The sequence below is a fragment of the Sinocyclocheilus anshuiensis genome, unplaced genomic scaffold (genome assembly GCF_001515605.1).
Source record: "Sinocyclocheilus anshuiensis isolate Anshui unplaced genomic scaffold, SAMN03320099.WGS_v1.1 scaffold230, whole genome shotgun sequence".
Taxonomy (NCBI): Eukaryota; Metazoa; Chordata; class Actinopteri; order Cypriniformes; family Cyprinidae; genus Sinocyclocheilus; species Sinocyclocheilus anshuiensis.
Genome location: NW_015546034.1, coordinates 595,220 through 609,723, shown reverse-complemented (window position 1 = coordinate 609,723; position 14,504 = coordinate 595,220). Strand labels below are relative to the sequence as shown.

The 14,504-nt window shown below is 38.9% G+C and overlaps 1 protein-coding gene across 6 annotated transcripts in view; it reads left to right on the top strand.

Moving 5' to 3' along the window:
- Nucleotides 1–12,411, top strand: part of ppm1bb (protein phosphatase, Mg2+/Mn2+ dependent, 1Bb) — a 53,391-nt gene extending 40,980 nt beyond the window's left edge. For 3 of the 6 annotated variants that reach the window (XM_016499932.1, XM_016499934.1, XM_016499933.1), the window contains exons 3-6: nt 3,446–3,563; nt 4,072–4,183; nt 5,274–5,331; nt 6,607–7,389. In XM_016499932.1, coding sequence (XP_016355418.1) covers nt 3,446–3,563; nt 4,072–4,183; nt 5,274–5,331; nt 6,607–6,918 — 600 coding nt within the window. In that variant the 3' untranslated portion in view covers nt 6,919–7,389. Of the gene's footprint in view, nt 1–3,445; nt 3,564–4,071; nt 4,188–5,273; nt 5,332–6,606; nt 7,390–8,486; nt 9,441–10,577 lie in introns of those variants that run through there. The other 3 variants (XM_016499935.1, XM_016499936.1, XM_016499937.1) reach the window with 3 other exon arrangements.
- The last annotated feature ends 2,093 nt before the right edge of the window (nt 12,412–14,504 follow it).

The following is a 14,504-nucleotide window of genomic DNA, read 5'->3' as shown; positions in this document are numbered from 1 at the left end:
TTGCATTCGAATGTGGATTTTTATTTTAAATTCGACGAATATTCGAAATTCAAATTTTTTTTTGACAACCCTAGTACCGATCACCGATACCGATCTTTTTAAAGCCTTCTTTTTATCATTTATAACTATTTATAGTGATACTCCAATCAGGATTTTTAGACATTTATTCAGGGCCTGAATTTCATTTTTGAAAGGTGACTTAGGTGACTCTTGTGAGAGGGGAAGCAGCACGGACTGTACTTTCACACAGGAGTCCACTACTGATCCGTGGCTGTTTACCACAAACACAACATTTATCCATAATTTCAAATCCAAACATTGTCACTGAAAATGCTTTTTCAACATTGCAATTCTTTTTTTATTAATAATATGCATTTATGGTGTAATTACTACATTTTCGTGTCAATCCATGTTCATATTTACTGCAAAAAAATGTGCTGTTACTTAAATTCAGTGCTTGCAGCTCAGCAAAAATAGACTCGGTGCGGAAACTATCTCTGCACTGCAGCAGACGCACCGCTCGTGGAACGCACTGCACCATGTTCATATTTACTGCAAAAAATGCTTTAAAGCAAACATAGACTCGGTGCGGAAACGATCTCTGCACTGCTGCAAACGCACCACTCGTGGAACGCACTGCTGGACTGCTACCATGTGCGTGCTTTATTAATCTGTTAACATGAGCGCGGAAAAAATACACCCCACATACGCACTGCAAACGGAGTAATGTGAACCTGGCATTATGTGTGTGCGCTGCAAGTGTGCATGAGCACACTGTCTCCAGGAGAGCGCGCAAGCGCTGAATGGTTAAACACTGGTAAGAATTTAAAAGTAATGCAATTTATAAACTTTAGTGACGATGTGACACTGCAAGTGACAATTCCTGTGTCAACTGTGCAGCGCGTAGCTCACTTATAGACAGACGCGATGTGGTGATTTGAAGACATTTGCGTATTTTGAGAGAGCGAGCGCGGTGATTCACTCTCGCTGTTTGTGAAATTGTCTCACACAAGGTTTTCAAATTACTAACACAATAAATGCGGTCATTGCTTTTAGAGGTGGATGCCTGCTGTTTGGGAACGCAGTCATGTAAGACAGTAATTACACAGACAACCCTCTACAATGCAAGTAAATTGCTCGCATATGCGAGTAAATTTCCCACTAGGCGACTAAAAAATTTCTTTAATTAGCCAATGGCTAGTAAATTTTCCGATTTTACTCGCCGGTGATTGAGTTAGATGCAAAGAATAAATTAAGCGCAGATATCATTTCAATGCCTGGTCAGTCCGCATTAAATACCGTCACATAGCTGACAGCGCCCTCTGTCGCTTTCTATCACACGCACACTCGTGAGAGAAAGAGATGCTGCATAAAGAGAATTGACGCATTAGATTTAAATGGTGTTCTTTCTTTACTGTACTGTGGATGCAAATGGATGCAAAAAAGCGAAAATTCCAGTCTGAGCAGAAAACGCTTGATAATTTTTTGTTTTCAAGCGCAAAAAAAATTAAAGAGTCCAGTTCTGTGCAGACAGAAGACGGTGAATGCGCCAGCGAACCCCAGCCAAGCACGTCAAATGTGGCAGAAAAGATTGTGCATTCTGAATCAAAAAGTGCATTGGAAAAGCGAAAGTTCCAGACCCAGTGGCTGTCAGATTTTGATTGGCTTCTGTATGAGGAGGAGGAACATGTGATGATATGCAAGTACTGCAGTAGAAAACCTAGCTTAGCCGGTAAAACAGACTTTGTATCAGGATCGCGCAGCTTCAAACGTGAAAATCTCACCGCGCACTCAAACCGCAAACGACATGCATCTTGTCGTGATAGTGTGATGGCTTCAAGCAAAGACCCTGAGGAATCTGCGATCGCAAAAGGGTTTCACACTCAAAATTAAAAAAATGACAGCGCAGAGAAACATAAAATGAATACAGCATATTATATCGCAAAGGAGGAATTGAGTTTCACTCAGATGAAGCCACTAATTATGCTGCAGAAAAAAAATGGCCTGGATATTTCTCCAACGTATGATAATGATAACCGCTGCGCTGAACTCATTTCAAATATTGCCGCAGATTTACAGGATATAGAGAAAAATAAAGTGAAAAAGTCCAAGTACATATCAGTCATGATTGATGGTGCAACAGATTCTTCTGTGAACGAAAATTAAGCTATCTATGTCAGGTATTTACATGATGGGTTGCCAGTAAATCATCTTGTCTCTGTCACAGAGCTGTCACATGCTCATGCGGATGGTTTGACTGACTGCATTCAATCCTCAATGTCAAAATTTGGATTAGATGACTGGAAGCAAAAGCTTGTTGGATTTTGTGCTGATGGTGCAAATGTGAGCATGGGCCAAACAGCTGGTGTTGTTGCAAAACTGAGAGTGGACAATCCAAAACTCATAGACATTCACTGTATGGCTCACAGGCTGGAGCTGGCACTTCTTGGGGTTTTGAAAGATGTGAGCTTAGTGAGTCGTGTAAATGGCACCTTGCACTTGATTTGGAAAACCTACCATTTCAACCCAAAGAGCAACAGAGAACTTCAGACAGTTTGTGAAGAACTTGAATATAGGTTCTACAAACCAAAGCCAGTAAAAGGAACACGTTGGGTGCCTCATTTAGACAGGGCACTGAAGGTCTTCCTGAGAAGAAAAGACGATCTTGTTAGCCAAGCTGGGCAGTATGCAGCTGTTGCCATTCATATGGAGAATTTGGCCCAAACCAGTCACAATGCTGACATTGCTGGTAGAGGGAAAAAGGTTTTCAATACCATGAGGGATCTGCAGTTTGTTGCATTTTGTCATTTCCTGGCTGATGTGCTGCACGAGATAGCGATATTAAGTCAGACTCTACAGAAGGCAGACCTCATCCTACAAAGTGCTGTTGCTGCAGTTGAGAGCTGTTTGACCAGTCTTGACTACATGAAAACCAACCCTCTCCCAGATGGTATGCTGGAAACTTTCATCACACAGTGTCTGGAAAAGCAAACTCCTGGTGCTCATATCACAACTTTTCAGGGCATTGACTTAAGAGGGGAAAGAGAGAGCCTGATGGACAATCTGAGAAAACAGACGGAGCATGCATGTTCAGCCTGTGAGAAACACCTTCATGCTAAATTGTTACATTGCTGGTAGGTTATCATTGCACAAATTAACACACTCTCTACAATTAAAAAAAAAAAAAATTAGAAGAGTTCTAAACTAACGTGCAGTCTTCACTGTATCTAACGCGCACAAGGCTGTTTTACTCGACGCGTCCGCAAGTTCGCTTAGGTGCGCGTGGCATCCATCCCAGGTAAATATTGGCAAATTCGGAGGTGGTCTAGATTTATAGTGGTTTACAATAGAAGCGTGTGGTGTTATAAACGCTTGCTTGACAGGTTGGATTTTTGTCTAGTGAACTGCCTTTTTTTAACACACCATCTCCCTTTTTATTAACTAGGGAAGCCGTGACAACATGAGTGTTGTTCTAGTATGTTTCCCCAATGCACCGAAGGTATCAGAGGAGGCTGTTAAGAGAGAGGCCGAGTTGGACAAGTTCCTGGAGGCTCGTGTGGAAGGTAAGAGGCAACACTTGTTCATTTGTCAGCCAGTTTTCTTCATTGTACATCCAGTGTGGTGGAAATTGCCATCTTGTAATTCAAAAAGTCCTAATACCAGACCTCAAGTGTCAGTCATGGGGTTTAAAATTGCTCTGTGTGAGCACTGTTTGGATTGCAGTTCTCTTCTTTTCCCTCTGGTTCTTCTCTTTCAACATTCTGGCATGTTCTAAACTATCTGGAGGCTCGTAGGGTCTTTCCTGGATGGTTAAAATATATTAATTCTGAAAACAATTCTAGTGTTTTTTCCATTTGACATGTAGTTAGGACAGCTGTGATGAAACCTGTTTGGCGTTCTTTCTCTGGCTGGATATTATTTTTCTCACACTGTCTCTATAAGTGGGATGGTAGATCCGGTGCCTTCACCGTTCTAAGGTTTCAGAGCAGCAGTCACAGTGGAGGAAACACTCCAGGCTTCCATTAGCAGTTTGTTGCCCTACATGTGTAATATAGTTGTCTCTCTCTGCAGAAATCCTGGAGAAGTCAGGGGAGGAAGGCATCCCAGATCTAAGCCATGTCATGCACAACCTTCGCCCTGAGAGCATCCCCAACCTGCCACCGGGTGGTGGACTCGCTAGCAAGTAGGGGTCCAAAATTAAGTTACATTTGTCCTTGTGGTCATATTACATCTATGCTGATCAAGCAAATTTTGCAATTGCCCTACTATTGTATTAGGACTGGTAAACGGCAGACACATTGCGGTGTAATATTATATTGATATCTGGGTCATGATAAAAAAAAGTGATTCTTTTAGTGTTGAATTATTTAAAACTGTAATTTGTTGCTAAATTGTTCTTTGAATAGAAATAATATTGTGCATTTGTCTTCAGAGGTATGTAATATTTTTTTTCTTTATCAATATCTGTTATCATAGATTGATTAATAGTAGTTATTTAGTAGTGCCTATTTTTTTATTCAGTTTAGCACTTCAGTCTTTAATGTAATACGGACCAAATTTCAAAATATTTTTCTTATTGTACACAGTTAGGCGTGTTGTATTTTACACATTGTAATGTTGTGATGCCTAAATTCATAGCACTCCATTTTATTTCTCATTAATTTAGACGCAATTGTATAGAGTTTTAATTTCAACCATCTCAAATATTGGCCATAACATAAAAATAATTACTGGCTTATTGGTATAATCCAGAATTTTATTTTATTTAGGTGAAAGTTGTATCTTTTTTTTCTAATGTTGTTATAATTCTATAAAATAATACTATGTTATATAAATATTGTGAAAATTAACAAAAAATATTGATTCGTGGTTTGAGAATATACCATACAGGTGAAAAAGTGAAAAAAATTATATATAATTAGATTCAAGAGGTAAATTATAGCTGTACTTTTATTACTCCTACTATATAATACTCCTATATAATGTGTAGATAGAATTATATATTAAAGTATCCATATATTTATGTGAAAATAAACAAAAATATTGATTCTTGCAAGAATACAGCTGAAAATATCAATAAATTGGAATCTAGAGCTAATAATATTGCAATGCTTAATTTTTTTTTTACTATCCCCCTATATAATGTGCAAAAAAGTGATTTATTCTCAATTTTGAACATCTGGTTTTGCTATGGACCATATAAACGTTTCTCACTATTATCTTCAGTAGGGTTTTTAGAGTTCTGTCTAATCTGTCTCTCTTCTCTCATCCAGACGTAGTGTAATTGAGGCTGTTTACAACAGGCTAAACCCACACAGAGAAGAAGATGGGGTGAGTTTTTCCTTGCTGTTTTGATCTCATAAGAACAGAACAAAAGGTCACTTGAGTCTTCTTGCTTAGACTTAAGTCCATCCATTTACTCATCATCTTACAGTACTTTTAATGTATAACACCTGCAGATATTTTGACTTAATATAGGTCTAGGTGACGCATTCATGCATACATTTACTCCCTCGATCATTTGAGAGTGATACATTTAGCAAGTGATTAGCAAATGTCCTACTTAGGGAAGCATAACTGGTACTCAGAGATGGATTTATATATAGGGCAGATTAAACATCCAAACACCACTATCTTTAAAAGCAGTGCCTCTGCATTTAAGATTTAAATGCAAGGCTTTTTGTGCAGGCCTTGGCTTTGTTTGTCCGTCTGTGCTTGTGCCACTCTGTGACGGTTTGTATTTGTATGTCCGCATCTTGGTAATGCTTCAGCGAGTTTATTGCTCTAAGACTTGTGAGAAGAGACGTGTGTTGACAAGCACCTGCATCTTTTGTACCCTTGCGCGCACACAGACGAACACACATTCGCCACATTTTATCGCTCCTCAAGCGTGCTGCTTTCTAAATGAAAAGGCCGTGTAAGGTCAAGGGCAGGTGGCCTGCTCTTAGCGGGGTCTCTTAACCTGCTCTGTCCACTGACACTGGCGTCTACTTGAGTCTTCTTGCTTAGACTTAAGTCCATCCATTTACTCATCATCTTACAGTACTTTTAATGTATAACACCTGCAGATATTTTGACTTAATATAGGTCTAGGTGACGCATTCATGCATACATTTACTCCCTCGATCATTTGAGAGTGATACATTTAGCAAGTGATTAGCAAATGTCCTACTTAGGGAAGCATAACTGGTACTCAGAGATGGATTTATATATAGGGCAGATTAAACATCCAAACACCACTATCTTTAAAAGCAGTGCCTCTGCATTTAAGATTTAAATGCAAGGCTTTTTGTGCAGGCCTTGGCTTTGTTTGTCCGTCTGTGCTTGTGCCACTCTGTGACGGTTTGTATTTGTATGTCCGCATCTTGGTAATGCTTCAGCGAGTTTATTGCTCTAAGACTTGTGAGAAGAGACGTGTGTTGACAAGCACCTGCATCTTTTGTACCCTTGCGCGCACACAGACGAACACACATTCGCCACATTTTATCGCTCCTCAAGCGTGCTGCTTTCTAAATGAAAAGGCCGTGTAAGGTCAAGGGCAGGTGGCCTGCTCTTAGCGGGGTCTCTTAACCTGCTCTGTCCACTGACACTGGCGTCTTGCACCAGGACAGCCAGGGAGGAGCAGCCGGCGGTGAGGAGGAAGAAGAGGGCAGCTCCGCAGCCGCCGCCCACCTGCTGGAGGCGCTACGACAGTTCCGGCTTAGTCACCGAGGCGAATACCGCCAAGTGCTGGAGCAGGCGCTCTCCACTTACCGGCTGTCCTGCGGGACAGGCGCCACGACACGGACCGACCCCAAGGAGGAACCTCCCTCGCCCCCTCCGTCCCCGGCCACTGAACCCCTCAGCTCTGAGGAGGGACAGGACGAAGCCGCTACGTCACAGTCTCTGGACGAGCTCTCTGGCGCCCCCACTGCATGACCCTATTTAGTACCCACTAAACCCAGCCCTGCTATCAAACCCTTTTCCCCAGACCTGCTCTCTGGCCCAGATTGCTAGGTCGCTTTTGGCAATCTTCCTCCTTAGAGCACTTCCAGTGCAGGTTTTTGGTTGTCTTTATGGATTTGTAATAACACTTTGGGTGGATGTTTTGTGTGAGCCCTGTAAACAGTAAAAGTCGCATACAGAGGAAGTTTTGCGCAGAATTCTTATCACTAAAAACCTGCTCTGCAACTGCAAGTGAGGTTAACCTTGGCATATTCCAGCTCTGTCTGCAGTAAGCACTTTCTCATATCTCTGCACTTAGCCTAGTGTTTTTAAAATGAGACATGGGGGTGTAATCTAATGAAGTGTTGAAGAGGGAGTTCACCTAGACATTGTCATCTACTCACCCTCATGTCATTCTAGACTTAAATGGCTTTATTCTATGAAACACAAACATATTTTGGAAGATGTATGCGTCTTTTGTTTTGTGTTTTTGTCTTTTTTGTTTGTGTTTTTAGGTTTTGTTTAGTTTGGTTTAGTTTTTTGTTGTTGTTTGTTTTTCTTTTTTTTAGCTTTTGTTGTGTTTTTAGCTTTTGTTTAGTTTGATTTAGTTTTTGTGTGTGTGTGTGTGTGTGTGTGTGTGTGTGTGTATGCGTCTTTTGTTTTGTGTTTTTGTCTTTTTTGTTTGTGTTTTTAGGTTTTGTTTAGTTTGGTTTAGTTTTTTGTTGTTGTTTGTTTTTCTTTTTTTTAGCTTTTGTTGTGTTTTTAGCTTTTGGTTTTGTTGTGTTTGTTTTTGTGTGTGTGTGTGTGTGTGTGTGTGTGTGTGTGTGTTTTTGTCTTGTTTTTTTATTTGTATTTATTTTTTTGCTTTTAGGTTTAGTATAGTTTTGTTTTTTGTTTGTTTTTTTTGTTCATACAAAGTCTTTGTGCAATCAAAGACTTCAATTGCATAGGTGAAAAACATTGTTCAAAATATCTTTTTTGTGTTCTGCAAAAGTAAGTCATACAGGTTTGGAATGACATGAAGGTAAATAATTCATTTTTGGTGAACTGTCCCTTTAAGTAGATTTGAATACTGTTACCCCTGAATGATTTTATCACCATTTCACACCCAAAGAGTTTACCCATGTAAGTAGTCAAACATTTGAAATAGCAATGGTTTAAGTGGACAATCTGGGCCGTGCCAAGAGTACACACAACTGTTTGCTCTCGTGCCATGCGATGCATGTGTACTCCGTATCCTGGGTTGCCTCGTGGCTGATCATAGTTATAGGATATTAACGTACTGTAGTAAACATCAGGTACAGCTTCTATTATGCTCTTTATGTAGTGTGCTTCTCTGTGTATGTGTGTGCGTGTATGTGAATCAAATGTTTGAAATGCGAGATGATTAACTGATCAAAAGCAATTTTCACCATTTAAAAGGGAACTCTAATGTTGTGTGTGTGTATCTTCCTCTCTCTCCATATCTCTTTCATATCGGTTTATAATTTGAGCTGACCTCCCGAATATGATTGTCCTGTGTCTGCTCTTTTAGTGTTCACATTTAACTCTACTATATGCAGGTGTGTCCTTGAGGAAGAAGCACAAACTGGAAATGCACTGGCTTTATAAGCATGGACCGTATGAGATTACAGAAGCTTACACAATCATTTGTTCTTGCAAAATTCTCCTTTTGCCTGTTGTGCTGATGCAATCAGTCAATGACTTTACATTTGCAATGTAAAAGTCATTCATTGAAAGGGGACAATACAGACTGTTTTACCTTTAGATGGACTTAATGCAATCTACACATTAGGCAACGCTGCTACATGATCATTCATGAATGTCTGTACACTGCAGTATTTGCACAGGGCTTCTTATCTTATTCTTATGACCCGAGTTTTTGGACAGCAAGCTGAATTCGGTCCATGTGAATTGTCATATCGCAAAATATCTGATGTTCCAAACTGCTTTTGTTTTGTGTTTTCTTTGACTGATTTATCAAGCCATTTAAAGCTGATTACTTTGTTGATTTGGAAGTTAATGCATAACACAAACTGTATAATCCTCTTAAAAGTTAGTGTAAGTGCATGCATAATACTGCCATTGTTATGTTAAACTAATGTTACTAATATATAGGCTCAGCAGAATCAGAGAGCTTAATTGTTCATAGAGCAGTATTTGCTGCCTTGGGTTTTGATTTTTTGTTCTTTTTTTCCTGGGCAAAGGTTTGTATTCATTTTGTTTCACGCAGAAGTTCAAAATAAATCAAATTCAACTATTGATATCTGTCTTTGCTCCCATTCATTATTAAATTTGAGATGACGCACCACACAGAATACTGATGAACTTGTTCACTCTTAACTATCCTTCATAATCAGATATGGCTTATGTTCTTGCTCATGAGCCTTGTTAGTGGAAGTTTAAGGCTTGAGGTAAGTGAGCTTCAAATGTGCCTTAATCGTTTAAAAGCAGGCGAAAATTAGTTTTCTTGTCAGATGGAAATGCAATTTAAATCCGTAAAAAAGAATGTTGGCCAGGCCCCCCCCTTTTTTTTTTTTTTAGTATTTTTTCATGATTACGTATATTATGTTTATTGACAGTTGTTGTTTTGTTCTTAAAAGTTAGTGTAAGTGCATGCATAATACTGCCATTGTTATGTTAAACTAATGTTACTAATATATAGGCTCAGCAGAATCAGAGAGCTTAATTGTTCATAGAGCAGTATTTGCTGCCTTGGGTTTTGATTTTTTGTTCTTTTTTTCCTGGGCAAAGGTTTGTATTCATTTTGTTTCACGCAGAAGTTCAAAATAAATCAAATTCAACTATTGATATCTGTCTTTGCTCCCATTCATTATTAAATTTGAGATGACGCACCACACAGAATACTGATGAACTTGTTCACTCTTAACTATCCTTCATAATCAGATATGGCTTATGTTCTTGCTCATGAGCCTTGTTAGTGGAAGTTTAAGGCTTGAGGTAAGTGAGCTTCAAATGTGCCTTAATCGTTTAAAAGCAGGCGAAAATTAGTTTTCTTGTCAGATGGAAATGCAATTTAAATCCGTAAAAAAGAATGTTGGCCAGGCCCCCCCCTTTTTTTTTTTTTTAGTATTTTTTCATGATTACGTATATTATGTTTATTGACAGTTGTTGTTTTGTTTTGTTTTTTGGGTACACACAGATTAATGTATCCTCTCCTATTTTGGTTTTATGCTGTTTTAATGTTATTGGGTAGTTTTTGGCCCACTGTCTACATTTGAGTCACCTGTAGGTTCGGTTTAAAAGTTTGGGGTCTGTATTTGATTATTTTGAAAAACATTGTTGAGAATGAGAAGTCTCTTATGTTCATTTGTTTGATAAAAAATGCAGTAATATTGTGAAATATTGCATCCTTGCTTAATAAAAGTATTATATTTTTCTAAATAAATAATCATAATCTTACTGACCCCAAACTTAATTTTTTAAAACCAAGTCCATGCTTCATTTTCTGTTACATGGAATTGGAAAATTAGGAAATCTTCCTTTCTCTCCTTTTCTTGTCTTTCACACCCTCACACGTTTCATTGTTTTTTTTTTTTTACGTCCCCAGTTTTCTCTAGTGAGTGTTTTACCCTTTTTAATTTTCTCGGTTTGCTCATTTCTTTCCCTTTCTTGTTTTCTCCCTGTCGCAGAGCGGAGGTGACCTGGACGACCCCTGGTAGCCCGAGCAGCCAACGACTTCTGAACCACATGAGAATGTCCTCAGTTCACACAAGAAAACCCTTGCTCACACACTTTTTTGGTTTCAATTCGGAGAGCGTCATAGGAAATGTTAAAGGACGAGTCTGGGAATACATACGCTTGTTTTTTAAAGATGAGAAAACTACAGAAATGTTTTTTTTTTTTTTAGAACTGCATTGTATGGTAGAGAGATTTATCTTTACTCCCCCAGCCCCTTCCTCCTGAAATCTGTGTCCATTACACAGAAGTTGCTGGATGCTAATTTGGAGGCATGAACTCTGAACTCAGCTGGAGGAGGGCAGGGCCAGCGAGCTCTGAGAGGGACAGGGACCCTCGTTCAGACGCGGCTCTCTTTGAACCCCTTCACACCATGTGCAGCTTTTTGGAGGCATGATCTCAGTTCTTGTTCACCGTTTCTGCCACCCTCTTCTTTAACCCTGCGACTCTTAACAGGCTCTATCCCATCAGCTGGACAGCAGCCACAGAAATGTAATGTATCTGTTGTGGATTTTTCTTGTTCTCTTTTGGGGCAGGGGCAACTTTCTTCTAGTGTCATTCATTTTGGTGCTTGCTGTTAAACAAGAAAATTAAAAAAGAAAAAAAAAATCCTAGGACACTCTTGAGACTCAATCTTGACAGCAGGAGATTATTGCAAACCCGCTATGAATTTGGAGGAGCTTGTCACGGTGACTTCCTCACAGTCGCCTCAAGAGACAGTACATAAAAACTGAACTCCTTCTCTTTTTCACAGCACTCTTCGTTCCCTGCTCTCCCCATCAGCTTGCCTTCTGGTTTGTGGTTTTCGCTATCATTTTGACACTGCGTTTTTAACTTTTTTTTTTATTACAGATTATATGGCGTAATTGGTATTGTTTGATTGCACTCACATTTGATTACAAAAATAAAAAAAAATACTAAAAAATATATGAAAGAGAAGCTATGAGAAGGTAGAGTATTTCTAAAGTGAAATTGCAGAAATATGTATGTGTATATAGCTATATATATTTTTTTCTCCTTTAACAGCGGAGTGAAAGAGTGGGAGGGGACGCTCTCTCCTCAGACTGGCTGATAGGTACTTGAATATTCATTGAGTGGGTCTGTTTTTTTTTGTTTTTGTTTTTTTTGGTAATCCTTAATGTAGGATTGTTTTTGAACCGTGCCTGTAAAAGGTGAACCATGCTGTAAGGGGGTGTACTTACAGGACAGTTAGCTATGAATGAATGTACCCCTTATTCACACTGATACACAATACATATACCATCACACACCCATTTGTACATGCTCATGCGTAACACTTTCATATGTGCATTTATTGTTTGATTAGCTTCATCGTATACATTCACGTTCCTACTCCATGTACTTCACATGTGAGTTTTTTTTCTGCGCTGTGCGATAATCGGACACAGACATGCTCTGGAGGCCTTCTTTACTTCCTCCTTTTTTTTTGTTTTGCTTGTTTATTCATCGACTTCACCTGCTCTGGTGTGTAGCTTTAAAATGAGCGTTTAATTGAATTTTATTAGATGATTGTTTATGTATGTGTATATATTTTTGCAGTTTTTCTCTCTTCTGGTACACATAACTTGTAGCCATATGCTGGAAAGATTCATTTTAGGACGAATAGATTGAGTCAGTTTCCAGTCGAGATGGTAAAGAGATATATTTTGTGCGGTGGGTGCTCAAGGACATTAATTTGCGTTGTGTATATTAACAATTATTGATGCGTATAATAATTGAGACAAAGCATTTTATTTATTCCAAGCGTATTGGCTTAAGAAAAGAGGGTTTCGCCGGAGGGGGAAACTACTGTCCCGTGTGTTTTGGAGAGAGTGATCGAATTCTCTTGCTCTCATGTCCTTCCTCTCTTTCTCTCTGATTCTCTCGAACCACCTGACGAGCCCGTGTAATGAACGTCCCCAGTATGATGTTGTGATGTTTCAGTAGCAAACAGTGAATATGATCTGTTCTCCTTAATAAAGGATTGCTAAAGTTTGATGTTAACACAATGACTTGCTTGTGTTTGAAATGTTATCTCACAATGTTCCAGGAGGGGAATGAAGGATTCACATCTTGAATCATTCTGAAATTACTGTTTGTTTTGTTTTGAGGAGACTTCTTGTCCACGTTATGTTTTAACGCATAAGCTAGTTTCTGTGAAAGTGTGAGACTTCCAATTCATTTGCAGCTGTAGAATACAACAGTGCCCTTCCGTTTTCAGAAGTACTTTTCCCATTCATTTTTGTCGCGGTATACTTGTCACGATTCTTTGATTGGAGGCAATTTCTTTGCAGAATCATGGGTAATGTAGTCTTTTCACCAGGATTTCCACTGCCAAACACCAAGTTAAAATAAAGCCAGTTGATGGCTTCACCAAAGCATATACCTTCAGGTAACCTCTATACAGTGTCTGTCCACTTTGTCAAAGGCCTTCAGAGTATTTTTCCAATGGGGAAAAACCATGAAATCAGTCAAGCCAACCAGCTGAGATGAATCACACTACAAACTTTAATTTGAAGCAAAAGTATTTGAAAATTGGACAGAAAGACACGCGTATGCACATATATATATATATATATATATATATACACACACACACACTCAAACATTTAAGTAGTTCAAGAACAGGATCGTAGGTTAATTTTTTTTACTTTGAATTCTGCCGTTGAAAAGTAATTTAAAAATGTTAAAGCAGCACTATGTAACTTTTTCTGTTCAAATTTTGTAAAATGTATATAATGAGCGAGTACATAATGAATTCATCTTCCAAACCGCGTTTTTGTCTTATTCCGAATCACTACGGTACACTTATAATAAGTACTTATATTTGGACTATTGCAGTCTGGTCGGGTCGTCACCGCTGCGGAGTAACACATACCTGCGTGAATCGCCATCGACAAACTTAGAGAAGTAGCTCCGGTTGGAATGTTCTTCCGCGGGATGTGTGCAGTTCTGTTTATTAACCGCTAGAGCGGCAAAAGTTACATAGTGCTGCTTTAAAATCATGCAGGCTTGGTGGCTTTAACTAAAGTAGATACAATTGATCAACCTCATAACTCACAGTAGGCCTGTCTTCAAAAGTTTACAAGTTAATAAATGTAAATCAATTACCCTTTAGGGAAAATTAATGTTTTTTTTTTACTTCCAGAACCCAACTGCTGCCCTCTAAAGTTGCTCTTTAAAAACTCTTCGCACTATAAACCAGTGCGTTTATGATTACGGTAAAATAATACCTCAAATTTCGATTTGCAGTATAAAGCAGACTGTTTTTGTACTGCTAGAATAACTGGAAGCGGATGAGACTGGAACAATCAAGTTAAAAATAAGGTGGATTGAACAACAATTTAAGGTGTTCAATGCTGTTTTAGAGGTGTGAGTGGTTATGTCAGTGGATTGGCACAAGAGGGCGTGATAACTAAGTTACACGAGTCAAACTTTCAATTAGAGTAGATGTGAGTGCTGAATAAGAAAGCATGCTGTGATCCACCGAGGACACTTTTTTTTTAAGCAGTATTTTGTTTTCTTAGAAGTCTTGAGTCTTTGCATTCCCCGAAGTCATTAAAATTGGGTTGAGTTTATTATAGAACAAGAAACTGGTTTAGCTTTAGAGGCAGCAGTGTATTTCCTCTTAGTGAAAAACGGTTGTCTTTTTGAAACTGAAAAGATCCGGTTTCATTATGAGGATGTATGTCACTTTACTCTGGTAGTCTGTGTGAATGAAGTGAGAAGAGATGAGGAACAGTATACACCTCAGCTGACTGCAGGGTGTCGAGGGGTCATCACCTCTCACCCCTTCTGCTAATCATCAGCAGAGACATCCTGAACTGGCTTCTTTTTTTACATCTGTACCTCATTACAATGTCTAAATCCCCTTAATGATA